Source organism: Bos taurus, chromosome 8 (assembly GCF_002263795.3).
Source record: "Bos taurus isolate L1 Dominette 01449 registration number 42190680 breed Hereford chromosome 8, ARS-UCD2.0, whole genome shotgun sequence".
In the NCBI taxonomy this organism is placed as follows: Eukaryota; Metazoa; Chordata; class Mammalia; order Artiodactyla; family Bovidae; genus Bos; species Bos taurus.
In genome coordinates, this window is record NC_037335.1 from 45512690 (window position 1) to 45533380 (window position 20691).

Genomic DNA, 20691 nt, shown 5'->3' on the forward strand with positions numbered 1-20691 from the left:
GCACAGTCAAGAAATAACCTTGGTTGATGAAGCCACTGAAATTTGGGGGCTGGTTCTTAACCACAACATGCCTAACCTATCCTGACTGCTGTAGATATTGCTTGACCCTGAACCCAGCCATAACTCATTCTGTGATATTGCTGCTCCATGGTGTGGCCCGTGTATTTTTACTTAATACTTAAATTACTCTTCTGCCTTTTCCCCTTAAGGTGGACTTAGGTGAAGGCAAGATTTGCTTCTGTTGTGAAGAACTTCAACCAGCCAAATGCACAGACAAAGAAAATGCCTTGAAACTCTTCCCGGTTCAGCCTTGTAGTGCTGTTCACCTTCTCCTCAAGGTATCTGGAATGGATTCCACTCCTAGCCAGTAAACACACCACGGAGACCCCGAGGAAGGCAAAGCTCCCTGAAATATCCCTATTCTGTTAACCTCCTTCAAATAATGCTGCTAAAAGCAGATATGAATGACTCCTTTTCAGTGACCCAGAGACAGAATTGAGAGCAAAAGGGACCACAGGTTGTTTATTGTTGCCTCTTAAGTTATGAATAGATGGCTTATTTGTGTTCAGAATTATAAGTTAGTAAAAAAGGTAAAGGAGCCTAAATACATACACATGTCTATGTGTATGTGTATAAATTTACACATACACATACATCCCACGATGTGGCTACACATACATGACATAGTTTTAGCAGAACCTCTGAAGTGCATGCCCATCTGTCACTGTTCTGATGCTCCTTTGTTGACCTAAATGAATCTTGTGGGCTACTGAGTGTTGCTGTTGTAAGACGCTTAGGCTAAGGAGATGTATTGGCCAAAAAATGAAGGAGAAATTCAAGACACTACCTCTTGTTTAATAGGCTGCAACTATACTAAGCCAAAGATATGAAAAACAAATGAAACCAGCTGAAAAAAATACTGGAGAAATGGATAAAAATAATGTCCTGACTTAAGGTCTGTTAGTCCATTGAGTGACAAGATCAGTTGGTAAACCCTGAGATACTAGTTTTTGGATGGTCCCTCCCTGATGGCTTCCTTTAAATCTTAGTTTTGGGTTTATTTTTCATGGAGAAGAGGAATCTCTAAGCAAAGAGAGAGAAGCTGCCAGCTCTCGGAGTTTATGGAGGCTGTAAAAATGGCCTTCTTTCTTTGGCTTCTGGATTTTTGGTAACTGAGTCACCCCCAAACTTTCTGAGCCAGGACTTTGCTTGGGGAAAGCCCCACTAAGAAGCCAGGACTGTAGCAACAGAATTGGCTTTGCTGCTATTTTGAGGCATGTGTTTAGAGGAGACGAGCCCTGTTTACACTCGGGCTGGCCTGCTCCCTGTGTTATCCTAGTTGGTTCCCTGGGGCAGCTCTGCCACTGGTGCCTGAAATAGAATCTGTGGCCACCAATGAAGGAGCATGTTGTCCTGGTGGGAGGCTGCGGGAGCATGGAGGTTGGGACTCTGTCACTGGAGACACCAACTTTAGAAGGAAAATTCAGTACCTTCCGGGAAGAGACGTTTCCAGACAGGATTCTGATGCAAAAAGAAATATGGTAATATCATGTCTACCCGGGACAAGAAGCTTCTAAGATAGGGGTTTAAAATTAAGAAGTACACACTGTTATGTGACAGTCTTATTAACAGCCAGCGTTTGTTTGGGCACCTAGCATGAGCCAAACACTGTGTAAGTCCTTTAACATGCATTTTCACATTAGTATCAGCCTCCTAGGATAATGTTGTTATTAATCTTTGAAAGTTTTAAAGTTGCATTCTGGCCATCAGTTTTGAGATACTCAGATGCATCATTGTTTCCTGGTTCCAGAAAGTCCTTTTCACCCTGTGTGCCTTGAATGCCCTGACCACCACCGTCTGCTTGGTGGCAGCCGCCCTTCGCTACCTCCAGATCTTTGCAGCCAGAAGATCCTGCGTCGTAAGTCCATACAAGGTGGCAGCCTATCGGTGACGCCGCTGAGCCCACCCTCAGATCTTTTTGTGTCATCTGTAGCCTTTCTCCCTGAGCCTTTGTAGCGGAGGCTGTTGACTAACAGATGTTGTTTGATTAGGATGAATCCCAGATTCCTGCGGAAGAAGTGGAGGAACACAGACGTGTCCCAGACCCTGATGACTTCGTGCCGCCAGTGCCTCCCCCTTCCTATTTTGCCACATTTTACTCGTGCACACCCCGGATGAACCGCAGGTACCCTCCCTTAGTACCCCTACCCATCCTCCCAGTTTTGAGGCTCGAGGGTCAGAACTCACGCCATGAGCTCTGACTTCTCTCCAGAGTCTAGACATTGTGTTATTTTCCAGGATCTTCTGGTTTTTGTTTTCCTTCTCTCCTTTTTGGTCTGACAAATTACATGAAACCAAAGAAAAGTCAAGCCTTGACCTAAGGATATAGTTTTTCAATTTCAATTACCTTCCCAGGAAAACTGACACCCGGTGAGATAACTACTGTAATTTGACATGATTGAGAACTGCTGTTATCCTGGAAACACGCTCATTTGGGCCAGATCGATATTCATTGTAACACCATCAGCAGGTCTTGAAATCATGAAATTCTTCCCAGCCATTAAAAAAAGATTAATTATTAATCACATCTCCTTGGTCTAGGGGAAAAAAAAAAGACACCATGTTTATGCTCCTTTTCAAATTCTAGCTCAAAATTTTATTGTCTGTTTCTTAAATCTCTAAGATCATCATCTGTAGAACAAAATGCCACATGCATTCATTTGATTGTTAGCCACTTGTAGAATTGTACCTTTCTAAAAAATCAAAAGACTTCGTTTATTCATTCAACAAACATTTGATCCATCCTCTACTGCTTACTAGTCACTGTACTGGGTTCTTGATATTCAAAATGAGTTACACTGACTTCCTCCCCCTAACAAGGAGCTCACAGTCTAGGTCATTAAAACTGAGTGTTGGAAGGATCATAATAGTCCTCAGAAGGAGGTTTTGAGTGCAGGAGGGGAGGCTACCTAACCTGGAATGATGGGTGGGCTGTGGCGAGATTCAAGGAAGAGTCAGCTCGTTAGGGTTGGCCTCCTGTATAAAGTGATGCTCTTAGTCTGAATGTAAAGGATAAAGCAGACCTATATTTAAACTTGTAAAAGAAAAGCGTAGAATTCTATAAGAAAGACTAGTGTCTTTCCATTGCTAGTGAGAGGGCCAGGAATTTCTACTTTTAACCCTGAGGTACATGTGGAGAGTTGTCAGACGAATTTGGTGTCAGGCTTGGGGTTTTTGGAAATCCATTTGCTAGTGCTCAGGACAGCCACGTGTGATTTTCAGAGGTCACTAGTGGCAGCTCCCACTCAGATGCTGTTCACATTCTTTCCCATGATTTATTTACCTTCCTGATTTTCCCTCAGAATCAAATCTAAACCCTGCTGCATAAAATTTAAAAAAAAAAAGAAAAAAAAAGAAATAAATACTAAAAAAAATAAATAAATAAACCCTGCTGCGGACCCTCCCCTGCTCACCCTCCTCAGTGGAAGCAGAGATGACTGCAAAGCTGGAGGGGGTGTCTGCTGGCTGCCAGATGGTCCCAGGGGACAGCTCAGCCTCCCTGTTGTACAGGGCCTGGTGGACTGGGATTTCGAAACTTAAGGGGCCAGGATGACTTCTGTAGTCTTTTTGGAAACGAGCCAAGAATTACGGAGGCCAGAGGGACATAGCAACAAAATACCTATTCTTTATGTACTATAGAACACATCTGCTAAAACCTTAGCCCAGTGTCAGGCTGTCTACAGAGGGCACACTGAAGGACAGTGACGTGCCTGTTATTTCACAGGATGGGGAGAGAAATGCCCTCTTCGTGGAGAATTCCTTGGCTCTCTGAGGTTGTGGGTGAGCGCTCGGTTGACCTAAGTGGAGGCGACAGACGGATTTAATTTCCTGCAGTGGCAGAAAGGGAAAGTGACTCATGTGGGTTTAGAAGTTGTGCTGACCCGTGGGATCTCCCGCTCCAGCCTTCCCTTCTCCTCTCTTTCCTTTCTCTTCTCTGCACCTCCATGGCATGCTTATCAGTGTGGGTCTTTAAGGATCTGGATGCATCTCTGGACTTGCCCGTCTGAGTCCTGAGCCACCCCCTGGCCAAATCTGAGTTGGAAGAAGATGGACAGGCTTCTCATCAAGGGCTTTACCAACCAGAACTTCCTGAGAGGAACAGGTGGGGGAGGGGGTACGGCAGAACACCCTTGAGATCTAAAGTATGTACCTGGAGCCCTAGCTCATAACTCCAATGGGCAAACACCCTCATTTTCAGAAATTCCCCTAATATCTGAGTGCAGCCCACTTTTTTTTTTAACCTTTTATGTACTTTTTAATAATTGAAGTTGGCTTACAATATTATATTAGTTTCAGGTGGTGTTGTTGTTTAGTCACTAAATCATGTTCATAAATCACTAAATTTATGACCCTCTAGACTAGCCTGCCAGGCTCCTTCGTCAATGGGATTTCCCAAGCAAGAATACCAGAGAGGGTTGCCATTTCCTCCTCCAGGGGATCTTCCCAACCCAGGGATCGAACCCAAGTCTTTTGTCTCCTGCATTGGCAGGCAGATTCTTTACCACCGAGCCACCAGGGAAGCCCGTTTTCAGATGTTCAACATAGTGATTCAGTATTTTTTCTTTTTATGTTAATTGGAGGCTAATTACTTTACAATATTGTGGTGGTTTTGCAATATATTCACACGAATCAGCCATGGGTGTAGATGTGTTCCCCATGCTGACCCTCCCTCCCACCTCCCTCCCTGTCCCATCTCTCAGGGTCATCCCAGGATTCAGTATTTTTATAGCTTATACTCCATTTACAGTTATTACAAAACAATGGCTATTATTTCCCTGGACTACACAATATATCCTATTGCTTATCAATTTTATACATAGTACTTTGTATCTCCTAATCCCATGCCCCTTGCCCATTTTTCTTTTTAAAATGGCTAAATATATTCACTTTTAGATACATATTCTCTCAGAGATATTTTAAAATTTGACCGACTTTGCTAGATTCTCAGTATAAATCAACTTCATAGGCACTAGCTGTATAAACCCAATTGATAAATTTTCTTTCTTATAAGCAGGGCTTCCCTGGTGGCTCAGACAGTAAAGCGTCTGCCTGCAATGTGGGAGACCCAGGTTCGATCCCTGGGTCTGGGAAGATCACCTGGAGAAGGAAATGGCAGCCCACTCCAGTACTCTTGCTTGGAAAAATCCCATGGCCAGAGGAGCCTGGTGGGCTACAGTCCATGGGGTCCCAAAGAATCAGACACAACTGAGCGACTTCAGTTTCTTACAAGCAGACAGGAAAGAGTGTTTGCATTAATGTTTCTACAAACAGTTATGCTAAGAGTTTTCATGCAGTAGAGGCTCCCCATTTCCTGTAAGGTTTTATGACCTCTCAGAAGAGGTTTATTTAACTTCTGTAAATACAACTATTTTATGCATTGGTATCTCCTTGAGAAAGGACTTCTTAGGTTACTGTCATAAACAGAAGCCTGATTGCAGTTAAGACTTCTATCCAAAGATGGTTTTCTACTTTGTGAATCAATTTGTCAGTACAGAAGAGGGCTGTGTGTCCTCATCTCTTCAGGGAGTCCCTCAGTCTCAGAAATTGGCTTGAGCCAGGAGTCAAAAAGGAGTCTCTAACCTATTTCATGAGTATGGATCTAGCTGTACTGTGAGGATGTTTCCTGCTAGAGAAAATTGAAAATGAGGGCATGGGAATCACGTTGGCTTGGGCATTTCAGCCCACCCATTTCCTTTACAAATGAGCTTCAAAACCCAAGCTCCAGTGGGGCTGGGCTGCCCTGGGCTGGACTCTGTGCTCAGCTGTTGTTGGGCTGAGTGCCCCTGCCTCACTCCCTACTCCCACACCCTTCCAAAACATGCCCTGTGGAAGGGCTAAGCTTTCCCAGCACATAGAGGAGGATCATTCTTTGGTCTGGGTCATAGTAGTTGCTTCATCAGCCTCAGATAAGTTCTCAGGTCCTATTTGTAGTATCAAAGCAGAACATATTTTACATGATCCTTTTGGGTTTCCTGTTCATCTTCAGATCTCATGGGCATGAACCAGCAAAGGTTTCTTGGAGACTTTGGGATGAATTTGCATCAACCTGGATTTTGGAGTCTCTTAAAAAGTTCACCCCTGGGTGGGTCTCTTAACCATTTCGGAGCTCAGTTTCTTCATTCACTTGCCTTGTCACATGGCTCCTGAGCTTGTTATGAGATAATGGGCTAAAAAAAAATCTTTCTAAAAACAAAAGCTGAGACCATGTTCTGCCATTGTTAGCTGCATGGTTTAAAATGTTCGTGGCATGTATCTTACTCTTAAGAAACATTTAGCCCCTAATCTTTGTTGTTGTTATTTAGTTGCTTCAGTTGTGTCCAACTCTTTGCAACCCTGTGGACTGTAGCCCTCCAGTCTCCTCTGTCCATGGGAATTCTCCAGGCAAGAATACTGGAGTGGGTTGCCTTTCCCTTCTCCATGGGATCTTCCCGATTCAGGGCTCAAACCTGTGTCTCTTTTGTCTCCTGCATTGGCATGTGGGGTCTTTACCACTAGCGCCACTTAGGAAGCCCCAGTCCCTAATCTTACCCCGCCTTATCAGGTAGCAGTTGTCTAAAGACACTCATTCTCAATAAAAGTTTGATCACCTTTCCCACATATAACGGGGTTTTGATTTCAGCCACTATAGATTTCAGCCACCGTAATCCATTTCCTTTAGCAGCAGTCTCAATCCTGGCTGGGCCTTGGAACTCCTGGGAACACTGACAGCCTACAGATACCCAGCCCTGTCATAGGCAACTAGGGCAGACTTTCTAGAGGTAAGGCCTGGGCCATACCCAGTGTAGGAATGCTCCTAGGTGATTCTTCTCTATAGCTGGGTTGAACATCATAGGGCTCAGGAACAAAAGGTGCAGGAGAGAGCAGACCCATTTCCTTCTGTGGATCTTTATTTACCCAGAAGTGTACAAATCAAAAGTTGCTTAACAGGAAGGAAACTTACATTCTGCATCAACTCTAGCAGCATCTTCTATCTACATGAGGCTTTTCTGGTCATACAATAACCACCATAGAAGCCATTCATTTTGTGGTCCCCTCTTCCTCCCCAGTTTTCCTTCTTGAAGAGATTCTGTAGTAGGTCAGGTCTAAAGTGGAGCCTGTTCCTCCCACTTCTTGGCCCTAAGCAAGCCCTCTCTTCTGTAGGATCACACAGGCAGCCACTGAACTGAAATAGGAAATAAACAGCATCAGAGCTAACAGACCAACCTGGGAGATGAACTTTCCAGGCGAGGATACCACAGTGAAGAAACACGTGGACACTTGGCTGAGGGGGGGACTGACCGGGGTTTGTAAATGCTAGAAAGATGTTCATGGGGTTATGCTAATTAAGGATTGAAGATTGGACCTCTGGAGTACAGGAGTGCAGAGGTCTCAGTGAGTAAGGCATGCCGCCTTGTTCATTGGTCAGGAAAGTCTCCAGTCAGGCCCAGGAAGAGTCTGGATTCCTGGAGTCACTTGGTGCTTACAGTTCTTAAGTGGCTTCGGCTGGAACAGAGAGTTGGTGTGAAACCCATGGGCAAGTCCTGCTCTAAGGAAGAAGAATATCCCTTTCTTGGCAACTTTACCAGGACCCCTCCCAGCCAGGCCAGGGAGCGGCCATTCCTGCAGGTTCTGCTCCTGGGATACGCCCCGTGTTAGGCAGTGAGCCCATGCATCCCTGCCTGGGGTGTCAGCCTATGACCGTCTCCTTCCTTCTCAGGTAAAACAGGGCTGAGGGTCTTGCTTCTGACCCAAAGATGCAGGAAAAAAGGGTAGCACTTCCTCACTTTTTCATTCAGCCTACAGAAGTGTCATCCTTCTAAATCCCAAACTTCCTGAAGTTTTATTGTTAGGAAGACAGAATATCAGATCTTTTTCAATTTTTTTTTTCTTCCACCAATTGCATTTTTGTAAATAGGCACAAATAAAACAATCATAAATGCAGAGAGCACCTTTATAAAAACAAAACAGTCCCCTGCAGCCAACTGGCTCTAGAATTTGTCTTTTCATCAGTCTCCTTTAGTTTATGTCCATTGTTGCATTTCAAGAGCATACGTTAAGCTTTTGGTATTGTCTCTTTTTTTCATTCTCCAACACTTCATGGCCTGAGTACAGGTTTTTTTGGTCTTCTCTTTTTTGTATTTTTTAAATTGTGATGTAAGTGGCATATAACATAATGTTAGTTTTAGGTGGACCTGTAAGTAGTGATTCAATACTTTATATATTGTGAAATGATCACCACAGTAGGTCTAGTTAACATTCATCACTGCATATAATTATAAGGTTTTGTTTCTTGTAATGAAAACTTTTAAGACCTACTCTTATAGCAACTATCAAGTATACCATGCAGTATTATTGACCCTGATCACCACACCTTGAATTACATCCCCAGGACTTATTTACATGTTTTATAACTGGACGTTTTATCACGATGTATAAACTTTCATGTATTTTTAACTGTTATTTTCAAATTTAGGTTCTTTGTTATCTAGACAATTTGTATGTGTGTGCGTGTTTGTGTAATTTTCTATGAATGCTGGCAGAAAATCTTGTGCATTTTTGGTTTTTATTTTTTTATCTCAAAGGACAAAAGGCATAGCACCTAGCATGTAGCAAGCACTCCATCAGTGTTTGTTGAATGCCCACCTTTAGGAAGAGACCGTGATTCCTTCAGTGGCATGTTACTTTTTCTCTGAGCTATGACATTATTTGCTTTTTTGTGTGTGTGTTCATTGTTTCAAGTATTTATTTAACAAGTAGTGAGTTTCTACCATTAATCGGACATTAGGAAAACACAGGCAAGAAACTTTTGTCATGTACTAATGTGAAAAAAACTAAATAATTGAGTTCCCCTGAATGAATCCTTGCCGGAAGAAATATCAATAACCTCAGATATGCAGATGACACCACCCTTATGGCAGAAAGTGAAGAGGAACTAAAAAGCCTCTTGATGAAAGTGAAAGTGGAGAGTGAAAAAGTTGGCTTAAAGCTCAACATTCAGAAAACGAAGATCATGGCATCTGGTCCCATCACTTCATGGGTAATAGATGGGGAAACAGTGGAAACAGTGTCAGACTTTATTTTTTTGGGCTCCAAAATCACTGCAGATGGTGACTGCAGCCATGAAATTAAAAGATGCTTACTCCTTGAAAGGAAAGGTATGACCAACCTAGATAGCATATTCAAAAGCAGAGACATTACTTTGCCAACAGAGGTTCGTCTAGTCAAGGCTATGGTTTTTCCTGTGGTCATGTATGGATGTGAGAGTTGGACTGTGAAGAAAGCTGAGCGTCGAAGAATTGATGCTTTTGAACTGTGGTGTTGGAGAAGACTCTTGAGAGTCCCTTGGACTGCAAGGAGATCCAACCAGTCCATTGTGAAGGAGATCAGCCCTGGGATTTCTTTGGAAGGAATGATGCTAAAGCTGAAACTCCAGTACTTTGGCCACCTCATGCGAAGAGTTGACTCATTGGAAAAGACTTTGATGCTGGGAGGGACTGGGGGCAGGAGGAGAAGGGGACGACAGAGGATGAGATGGCTGGATGGCATCACTGACTCGATGGACGTGAGTCTGGGTGAACTCCGGGAGTTGGTGATGGACAGGGAGGCCTGGCGTGCTGCAATTCATGGGGTCGCAAAGAGTCGGACACGACTGAGCGACTGAACTGAACTGAATCCTTAGTTTTTTTTTTTTTTAATTGAGATGGAATTCATATAACCTGAAATTAACCATTTGGAAGAACACGATTCAATGGCATTTAGTACATTCACAATATGGTGTAACCATCAGCTCCATCTAGTTCTAAAGCATTTTCATCACCTACAAGGAGACCCTGTGTCCATTAAGCTGTCACCCACTTTCTCTCCTTTCCCCAATCCCCTGGGCAACCACGAATTTGCTTTCTCTTTCTTATGGATTGCTGTTTGCTTTTTGACTAATGGATTTAAAAGGAATGATGGTATTACATTTTCTATATTGTCCCTTGCCTAAGAATTCGGGGCACTCCATCAGAGAGCAGCTTAGTTGATTATTCTCCTGCTCCTGGACCAGGAGGTTGTAGCATGGAGGGGCGAGGGGTTTTTCCCATTGTCATTGGGTAATGCTGCAGAGTCAATGGCCAGTATCTAGAGCCACCACCATCAACTAGCCTAAACAAGCTTTCTGATGCCAAGATGCTCTTCCTAGGATGGTTGGTCCTGATGTTATTCCCCTGCCACATATCTATGGAGCACGAATCAAAGGAGTGGAAGTATTCTGTCCTCTGGACCCCCCACCTCCCTATGAAGCTGTGGTGAGCCAGGCAGACCAGCAGCAGGTACTGTCCATGGAGTTTCTCTTTGGTACATTGATGGCAAGTAGGAAAAACAGCTGCAGAGAACAGGGTGGGAGAGGGACCATGTCTTATAGATGTTTGTAAGAAGTTCACTTTACTCCAGATGATATCAACAAATAACCCTTTTCCCCTGTGATGCAGGGATCTTCATTCCAAATGCCCGAAGGACCAGAAGTTGCCACCAGCCCATTGGAGCCGATCTGCATGCCAGGGATTCAAGGTAATAAATACATTATTGCTGCCCAGACTCATGATTCAGTAGATTAAGAATGATATTAATAATGATCCATATGATATTTTGTTGGAGGTCAGATATTCTTGGAGCAGATGGTTCAAGCTACATTCTTTCTTCCAAATGTAAAAGCGTTATCAACTCCTTAGGGCTTACAAGTAGGAGGTAATATATGAACAGAAATAAAGATATCGTTAGAATCTTTTATGAATAACCAGGCTATTTTCAGAAATGGATTTCAGAGTTTAATTTGGCATTCTTTTTTTTAAATTTTTATCTATTTTTTTTAAACACTCAAAACATTTTGTATTGTGGTACAGCCAATTAACGATGTTTTGATAGTTTCAGGCGAACAGCGAAGGGACTCAGCCGTACATATATGTGTATCCTTTCTCCCCCGAGTCCCCCTCCCACACAGGCTGGCACATAACACTGAGCAGAGTTCCATGTGCTATACAGTAGGTTTTTGTTGGTTATCCATTTTATTATTTTTTTTAATATAAATTTATTTATTTTAATTGGAGGTTAATTACTTTACAATATTGTATTGGTTTTGCCATACATCAACATGAATCTGCCACAGGTATACACGTGTTCCCCATCCTGAACCCCCCTCCCACCTCCCTCCCCATACCATTTTAAATACAGCAGTATGTACATGACCTTCCCAAAGTCCCTAGCTATCCCTTCCCCGCTGACAAAGTAAGTTTGTTTTCTAAGTCAATGAGTCTATTTCTGTTTTGTGAGGAAGTTCATTTGTATCATTTCTTTTTTGACTCCACATAGAAGGGATGGCATATGCTATTTCTCCTTCTCTGTCTGACTTACTTCACTCAGTATGACACTCTCTAGGTAACATAATTTGGCATTCTTTTATTTTCTGATATAAGATTTTTTTTCTCCTGTTAAGATAGGATGAGCTCTTTTAAAGGGACAAAGAGAGTTTCGTCTATTGCGGAATGATTCACTCATTTGTAACCCAGGACCCAGGTCATGCTGCCTTCACATGTGCTGAGTGCCAGTTCCCAATCCTCCATTAAATACTAGAGTCAATTTACATTTATCTTTGTAGTTTAAGGGCACATTGTTACCGCTTTCTCTCTTTGGAGAGGTTTTAAATGGCCCAGAGAATTGTTCACAGGATAAAATTGCAGATGGTGATAAATAATGGATTAACTCTTAGCTATTTTAGACAGAGGTGATTTTTCAGCAGCAACATTCGGAATAGGTTTCTGCTCTGTTCACCTTCCATCTTAAGTAGAATTATGAGGCAGGGTTCTGTTTCCTAAGTATGTTTTTAATCCTTCCATTTCTTAAAAAAAGATTTCCCAGAGTAATACTCGGGCTCACAAATGATGGGATTTTATTTTCCTGAGCAGCAGTCATCCAATTTCAGAGCGCTTTGACTGATTCGTTTAATGGCCACTAGCTCTTTAACCTGGTTTCCCAGGAGTTTCACAGCCCGGTCCGCAGACTCTTCCCCTGCCTGCATTTGGCCTGCAGCCCCAGGGCAGCCATCTCACCTGTACACCTCACCTGTACAGGTGTTCCCTTCCACCTAATCTAGCTCAACCTGAATAGTCAGAAGGGGGAAATGGCAGGGACCTTTCCAGTGCCACACCAGCATGCTTCACTGCAGAAGATTCTAAGCACCTTTTTAGTCATTTGGGTATGGCTTGTTTTTCTGCTCTTGGTTCTAAAGTTTTTTGTTTGTTTGTTTTAGGTGTGGAAGGGTAGTTTGGGGAGGCAGCATTTCTCATAGTGCTGCCAAATAAAAATGTTCTGGGCCCACCGCCTAAGTAAATATCATTAACTGGACTACCCTTATCCTAGCAGGTTGGGGCTCACAGGTGTTTCCTGCCCAACATTTTGAAGGCTCTAGCTGGTGAAATAATCTGTTTCTTCTCTTAAAAAAAAAAATCAGGTGGGGATATTCCTGCCACACCTGGAGAAGAAAGTGCATCTATACCAACTCCCAACACAAACCAGCTGTGTCCGGCGAGGAGCTGGAGAGCCCTCCGACCCCTGAGGACAAGATCCAAGAGTGATCCTGTGCTACATCATTCTGCAGAGAGAGGTGATGCCATCCCCCAGGCTCTCCGCAGCGCACTGTGCGTACTTGCCCACAGGTGCTGAGTGGCTCTGGCCGCCCAAGGCTCTATAGTTCAAGACAAAGCTTGGAGGGGGGCTAAGAGGTCTTGGCAAAATAGCAAATTCTGCATGCATCTTAGGGATAGATATCTACCACATCTTTCCCGGCTGGTAGGAATTTTTCTTGTCAAGTCAGTATCAAGCATTGGGTTGCATGTGATACCGTGTTGGTGCCACATGAAGAAGGCAGTGAAATGTAGGTCTGATTCCTTAGATGCTCAAAGTCTCGTGGGAACTAAGATTCTCTCTCCAGGAAAAAGTCAAACGGGTGTTATTTTCCCCCCTTCTTCTATAATTTGACACTAATTATCTTTTTATTGTGTATGAGTAGATTGAATTATTTAAATCTGACCTTGCTCTAAGAACTTTGGATAGAGTGAAATTAACACTCCATCTCTCTCCCTTTCTGTTTTCAGTTTGTGTATAGATGGTATTTGAAAAATTTTTAATTTTAATAATCAGAAATTTTTAAAAACTTGAATTAATCTTGAATCTTCTTTTCTAAATATATGACTACCTGAACATCTCTAAATACTTCTTCATTGTAGAAAATTATTTTAAAAAATAAGGAAAAAAAGGAAGAAAATGAAAATCTTCTGTAATCCCAGTAACAGAGGCTTCTTTCGGTGACCTGTGCTCTCTTCAAGCTCTGTGCAAATACCGCTTTGAAACCCTCTGGCTCTGCTCTGCCCTGGGCCCCATGTCACCCCTAGTTGGGTTCCGTCCCTCTGACAACCTGTGTTATTTGCCACAGCTCTGAACTGACCATGTGGGAGCCAGAGAGAATGCTCCTCTTGTCTCTCCAGTGGCTTCTGAGCGGGGAGGAGGCCTGCCTGGGACTGAGCACCCTCTGCCCCTCAGCAGACCCCGGCAGCTCCCCAGACCCGTCTTCACCTTGGGGTCCTCTGCCCATCTGGCAAGCTGAGGACTTGAGATGGCCACCTGCAATTTCCACAGGAGCTCGGCTGTCTGCGCAGCTTAGTCTGCACGTCTTTCTAGAACTTGCTCCCCCTCTGCAGCACTGCAGGGGTGAGGACGACACGTGTTTACCTGTTGGAGTCTCTGCGGTGGACGGGACCGGGTCGCCTTTGAGTGACAGCACAGTGCCTGACTGTCTTGCTCACACATGAGTGTCTCTAGCAAGTGGTCCCGGAAGACTCCTGCCCTCTGTGTTGTGCGCATGGCAGCCAAGGAAGGTGCCATCCCCTGCTTAGAGCTCCTCACACCTTTCTCCAGAGGAAAAGGAATGCGCCCCTGCCTCTACCTGTTCTCCCAGGCCCTGCCTCCTCTCTTCCTTCAGTATCTAAATTGCTGCACATCAGACCTTCATAGACTGAAAATCTCCAGTGTCGCACACACTGAAGGCTGCTGGCTGGCTTATGAACACGTGGAGACCAGGCCTGACTTCGTTGCCCCCACCTGCCGGTGCAGTAATGTCCTGCCAGTCCTTGTACCCTTGCCGAAGCAGGCAGTTGTGGACATTAGAGCCCGTGGTGGATTTCCCAGGCCTGCTGTGGACTTCCAGAATGACATGTGCTGATCTGGATTTCTGCACTAGATTTGTCTTTCTGTAACAGTCAGCCATCGCACCACCACCAGCCATGCTGTGATGTTGATACTGTAAGTCAGGACAGTGCTCCCCAGGATGTTTAGGACAAAGGTACAGTCAGTGTGAGCAGAGCGTTCCATTCATCCCACAAGTCTCATCTCTCCTCGGTCCCTCTCTTTCAGTGGCTTCTTCATCCTACCCTGTGGAATGTTCTTCCTTTGGTCAACCATGTTTTTTCTGCCTGTGCAAACCATCCCCATATATTGGTCATCACCCCATGAAACCTTTGTTCCATTATGATATGCATTCTGGATGCTCTTCTCTATCAGCTATGTTTACCCTGATGGTTATCTTTTTATGTGGCATAATAAAATATTTGGGGGACATGTCCTGTTGAAGTTACACTTCAGGGAATAATCTCATGTCACAGTCGTTGGGTTTTTCTTTCTTTCCTCTTCCTTCTGCAAGAGGAAAAGCAAGACATGCATGACTGCTGGCACCTGTCACATGCTTTCCACATGGAGTTTCATGATCTGTGCTGTTTCAGGTACAGATGTGTTCACAGGACTTGGCCAACAGGAACATGTTATTTGTCTCTGTCCACAGCCGTCCCTGTGCTCAGCTGTGAGGCTGCGACTCAGACCGAGGGAAGACTGGACTTGGCTGCAGTGACCTTAAGGAGAAGGTTGAGATCCCGAGCTTCAAGATGCAGACCAAGGTCTTTGATAGATTACAAGTCTTACATGGACACTAAGCTGCTGGTGGCGAGGTTCCTGGAGCAGTCCTCCTGCACCATGACCCCGGACATCCATGAACTTGTAGAAAACATCAAATCTGTTCTGAAGTCTGATGAGGAGCACATGGAGGAAGCTATCACGAGTGCCAGTTTTCTAGAACAGGTAGTTTTATTATTGGTATCAGGTATAAGTCAGACAACTTGTTTCCATAGTAGCTGAAGCAGCTTCTCTGGTTTCCTGCCCAAGGCACAGGAAATCCATGGTCACCATTTCAAGGAAAATGGGCTGTATTAAGGGGTTAGGAGGTCTGGGGAGGGAGAGGAAGAAGCGGACCTGCTTTCTTTTCGGGAGTGGTGACTTTTCCACAACCTTCTTGGCCCAAGAGAAGAGAAAACGATTTTCCTGGAAAATGGAAGCATGCCTGGAAAAAAAGAAAGGGAGCAGCCTAGGATGAGAGCAAGGGCTCTGTGGAGTGCAGAGTATGATCAACATTCCATTTCCTAAGTTGAAAGTTTCCTTTGATCTGGCATGTTTTTTCAGCCCTTTGACAGTAATGGAAATACGTGAATTTTAATACTGACAAGATGCTGGGGGCTGGTCACAGTTCCCATGAAATGTTTGGCGAGATTACCTAAACTGATAGACTTAAAGGAATAAGCACCTTTTCCTTTGCAGGGATCAAAACACATAGCAATCCCCAAACAAGTTGCAGGTGAAAAGATAAAACTGGACCTGTAAATATCCCACTTGGGTGTCCAGTTTCTCATCTGGAAGGTGAAGGGTTGGGGTGGGTGGTCTATACACCCGCATTTTTGAGTGAATGGGATTTGCCCCTGATGAGAAGTCAGAATGGTCACAACTTCCCTCACTCGTCTCTTTCAAAAGCAGTGTTTGCCTTTGGACATTTGCTCTGTCCTCTGTGTCTGGGGTGGCCATTGGAGACCTCAATGAATAGTGGCTCATAGGTGTTACTTGGCTGTGCCTGGGGGTATTACATGCCCATCAGATACTTCTTTTTTATAGAATTTTATTTATTTCTTTTTGGCTGTGCTGGGTCTTTGCTGTGTGTGGGCTTTCTCTGGTTGCATCAGAGGGGGCTGTTCTCTAGTTGTCGTGCTCGGGCATCTCACTGCGGAGGCTTCTGTTGTTGGGGAGTGTGCATTCTAGGTCTCATGGGCTCTAGTAGTCAGCACGTGGGCTTCTGTGGTTGTGTTTCCTGGGCTCTAGAGCACAGGCTCAAGAGTTGTGGTGCACTGGCTTAGTTGCTCCAGGGCATGTGAGATCCTCCTGGATCTGAGATTGAGCCCGTTTCTCCTGCATTGGCAGGCAGAGTCTTTACCACTGAGCCACCAGGGAAGCCCCCAGATACTTCTTGAGTTGAGTTGGTCTGATTCTCAGGGTCATTGCCAGCTACTGTTTCCCTGGGTGTGTTTTTGAGGCAGAGTGAACAAATCCCCATCTTGCTTTCTTCTCTGTTCCTTTTCCCACCCACTGGCCTCTTCTTACTGAAGTCAAATTCTGTGCCCTCTGTCAGGGAACGTGGGGAGTTGGAGAGCAGCTGTGTGAAGAGGAACATGAACCATGGACTCTTGTTTGCTTTCTAGAAAAATGGTCAACCAGTGGTCCTAGGTCAGTTCCAGCTGGTTGCCTGTGTAGAAGAGAGATTTCTGTGTGCATGTTCCTGGTCTACTCCAGATGCCACTCCCTGCCCCCTTCCTTGTGTTCAGCCCCAGTTGCCTGATAAACAGAAGCAAGTGTTCTCCAGCTGGTTGCCTGTGTAGAAGAGAGATTTCTGTGTGCATGTTCCTGGTCTACTCCAGATGCCACTCCCTGCCCCCTTCCTTGTGTTCAGCCCCAGTTGCCTGATAAACAGAGATTTCTGTGTGCATGTTCCTGGTCTACTCCAGATGCCACTCCCTGCCCCCTTCCTTGTGTTCAGCCCCAGTTGCCTGATAAACAGAAGCAAGTGTTCGGAGCTGCCAAGTTCTGGGGAGGTGAGAGCTAGAGCGTCTGTGGGGCTGTTGGTCTGGACCTTCTGCAAAGTCTTGCTTGATGGAAGATGGCTTTGAGGAGAAAGAACAGACACTGATAGCTTTTTTGATAGATTTTACTAATAGCTCAGCAGGTGCTATCACTATGAATGTTTGCTAGGTCTTTCTGCATAGACTGGGTCAAAGTTCAGGTACAAGGTTATTGTAATAGACTTTGTGCCACCTGCCGGGGCTTCCAGAACGGAACCCCAGTAGTCAGGTGTCATAAGGCCACACCACTCCTCGGAGAGAAGGATGCAGGGACAGGGGAAGGGAGCTTTTATTTCTGACTCTGCTCAGCTTTGCACATTTTCTCCTTCTCTAGTATTACTGAAACGTGTTATTTTTTAAAGATTTTTTTTTTTTTTTGATGTGGATCATTTTTAAAGTCTTTACTGAATTTGTTACAGTGTTGCTTCTGTCGTTTATATTCTGCTTTTTTTGGCAAGGAGGTATGTGAGATCTTAGCTCCCTGACCAGAGATGAACCTGCAGCCCCCACATTGGAACGTGAAATCTTAACCACTGGACCACCAGAAAGTCCCTGGAATGTGGTTTTATATATCCATTTACATTTTTACCAATATCCAAACCACTTGTCCTAACTTAGCATGTAATAATAGTAGACAACCATGTAATAATAGTAGACATCTATGAATGTTAGAATTTTCTTCTTAGTCAGGAAACAGCTATAGAGACAAATATAATAATAGAGTATTGGAAAAATTTAATGTCCCATATTTTGGGGGAATTAAACTTTTAATGACCTTAGAATCTCTAAATGGTGCAAACTAAATGACAAGTCATCCTGATGATTGTTTTGTGATATTAGATGGTAATAAAGCACTTGATTTTTCTCCAAGGTGCTTACAGCAATATGTCATATAGACATGACTGTGTAATTTTAAAAATTTGACGGTTCTCCCCTTATTAGTCTCAACTGGATCAGAGATTGCCCATTTTTGCCTTTTTATGTTATATTTAGAAGTGATGTGTGTGCTACCTTGCAAAATAGATCTAGCAGTAGAAACACTCTTAAGAGTTATTAATAAATGGTTCTAGTTTTTAGGAGATTTATCATGTTTTTTATTGAAGTGTTATCAGATCAATTAGAAACACATTGGTTTAAGTTGACATAAACTTAACCAGACCAGTGGTTATAAAATTTGCAGGTTTAGCAGCATCACCTTGTGATACACTTTTAATGATACAGATGCCCACACCCGTTCCAGACTCCCCTGTCAGAACTGCTGTGGGGGGAGCAGGGATTCTATGTTTCTGACAAGCTCCCCTCCTCTCCAGTGATGTGCAGACCCAGTGAGAATCACAGGGAAATTGGAACAAAAGGCGATAAGAAGAATGTTAAATATAAAGTAGATATAGACTTATGCAGTAGATAAGTCAATAAGTGTGGCAGGCCTACTGGGGAAATAATAGAAAATTGGGGGAATTTCTTAGGAACTTCAGAAAAGAAGCAGTATGTTAAAAGACTCTTTGGAATTTCAAGTGGGTTCCACTTTGGGAAAACACCCTTTTCTCTTCCCCAAGGCAACTAAAATCATGTCCAACTCTTTGGGACACCATGGACTATAGCCCACTAGGCTTCTCTGTCTATGGGACTTCCAGGCAAGAATACTGGAGTGGGTTGGTTGCCATTTTCTTCTCCAGGGGATCTTCCCAATCCAGAGATCAAACCTGCATCTCCTGCTTGGCAGGCAGATTCTTTACCACTGAGGCCCCTACCCCAAACTGAACATAACCTTGGTGGATATTGGAGGCAGGTCTGAGGACCACATCAGGTTAAGTTTAACCTCTTGTCACCCTGTTTATTCTCCTAAAGATCATGGCCCCGATGCAGCCCAGCACTGCCAGGGCCCTGGTGCTGCCCTCGCGGAAACAGCCCGGCCTGCTGCACCTGCGGAGCTGCGGAGATCTGAGCACCTTCGTCCCCGCGGGGAGGCCCCTGGCTGAGAGGAGGCCCCGGCGAGCTGAGGCCGAGAGGCCGCACAGCCTCATCGGCGTCATCCGAGAGACTGTCCTGTGAGGCTGCAGGGCCGGGGCTCCTGAGGAGCAGAAAGACAGGTGGGCCCTGGAAGGCAGGGAGCCTCTTCAGGGGACGGGTTCCCTGTCTGTTTCCTGACTGGGAGTTAGGGTGCCCTTCCGGCTTCTCCTCAGAAAGAGGGGGGCACTCCGGAGAACATTTATTCCTGCTCCTGGGCTCCCGGGTTCTCCTTTCTGCTGGCTGCAGGCCCTTGATGGAGGAATGACGAGTTCTTCTGGCCCGTTTATCTTTTGGATACACCGAGTGGGAGACTGAATGAAGCCCAAAGCTCCTCTGCCTGGTCCGCCCGGCTGTGGGCAGCAGCGGCTCAGGATTTGGTGCCTGCGGTGCCCCTCACGATTCTCTTCTGCACTGAGCTCTTGCCTTCTCTGGAAGGGCACATGTGCTGGCTGCTATGTACTTGCTGCCAAGTGAGAGTGGAGCTGGCCCAGAAGCAGGGTGATGGACCCCGATATTCTGTGATCGTCAAGCCTCGTGTTAGATCACTTTCAAATCCCATTCTCTTAGGGAAAACAGGAAACTTGTTTGGTGACAAATTTTGATGAAAGAAATTTGGGAGAGAATTCTTGTTGATTCCATTTATTCATGCTTGCAAAACTAGAGATAGCTAAGGCAGAACTGAGAATAAAAATGTTTACCTTGGACCTCCAGGCTCACTGTGTAATATTTGTTTATGTATAGGTGGCCAGGCCTTATCTTTATGATGGGTTTGGGACTTGGAGCAGTCAGGTGGGTAGGCCTGGGCAGGCCACCAAACCAGCTTAATCTCAAAAGCACCCAAGCTCCTTGGATAACAATGCTTCCTTCATCCATTCAGCCAGTGCTGGGCTTCATGGAGCTGCCTTCCCCTGGGGCCGTGAGCAAGAAATCAGTAAGGTGATTATAGGTTGAGGACTAGTGCCAAGAAGGAAGGAGGGCATTAGAGAGGGCTTCTTTGAGGAATGACATTTGAGCTGGACTTGACTTTGAGGGTCACGGAAGAGTGTTTGAGGTGCAGGGAACAGCCAGTGGAAGGACCCCCAGTGCTAGAGACCATGGTGACTGCAGCCCATAGCGAGGGGAGAGGCAAGAAGAACTTCAGGCTGGATTTTTTGCTAACAGTGAGATATGATGGAAGAGTTTGCAGCAGAAGAGTACAGATTTAGTTATATTTCAGATGATCACCATGCCACGTGGAGACTAGTTTAGGGCAAGATGTGGAATAAGGTGGCAGTGAGGAGCTAAACACAGAGGCTGTGCACTGAGGCTGGCTGACCTTTCTGGGCACCGCCTGGGCCCTGGGTACTGTGCTGGGGGCTTTACAGTCTCGTGTCACCCTCACAGCAGCCTAAGAGATGGAAGCTGTGATTGTCCCCGTTTTACAGATGAGGAAAATGAGGTTCAGTAATTCAGAAGTTAAGTGCTAGAGATGCCACCCAAGCCAATCATCTCTAAGAAGCACTCCGTTCTTCGACCTCCCAAATAGGAGCAGTCTGCCATTTCATGTTTCTGTGAGAGAGTGGTTGCTGAGACTTCTAGCCTGGTTTGTGAAAGTACAGACTCCCTCTGTTCCAAGCCAACA

At 44.8% G+C, this 20691-nt stretch overlaps 1 protein-coding gene across 1 annotated transcript in view; it reads left to right on the plus strand.

The window, feature by feature from the left end:
* ENTREP1 (endosomal transmembrane epsin interactor 1) overlaps positions 1-19774 on the plus strand; it is a 76684-nt gene extending 56910 nt beyond the window's left edge. Inside the window, exons 4-11 of the mRNA XM_024996163.2 lie at positions 210-338; positions 1811-1918; positions 2052-2185; positions 10223-10352; positions 10512-10590; positions 12527-12679; positions 14909-15201; positions 18909-19774. Of these exons, the coding sequence (XP_024851931.1) occupies positions 210-338; positions 1811-1918; positions 2052-2185; positions 10223-10352; positions 10512-10590; positions 12527-12679; positions 14909-15201; positions 18909-19112 (1230 nt within the window). The 3' untranslated portion in view covers positions 19113-19774. The remainder of the gene's footprint in view (positions 1-209; positions 339-1810; positions 1919-2051; positions 2186-10222; positions 10353-10511; positions 10591-12526; positions 12680-14908; positions 15202-18908) is intronic.
* The last annotated feature ends 917 nt before the right edge of the window (positions 19775-20691 follow it).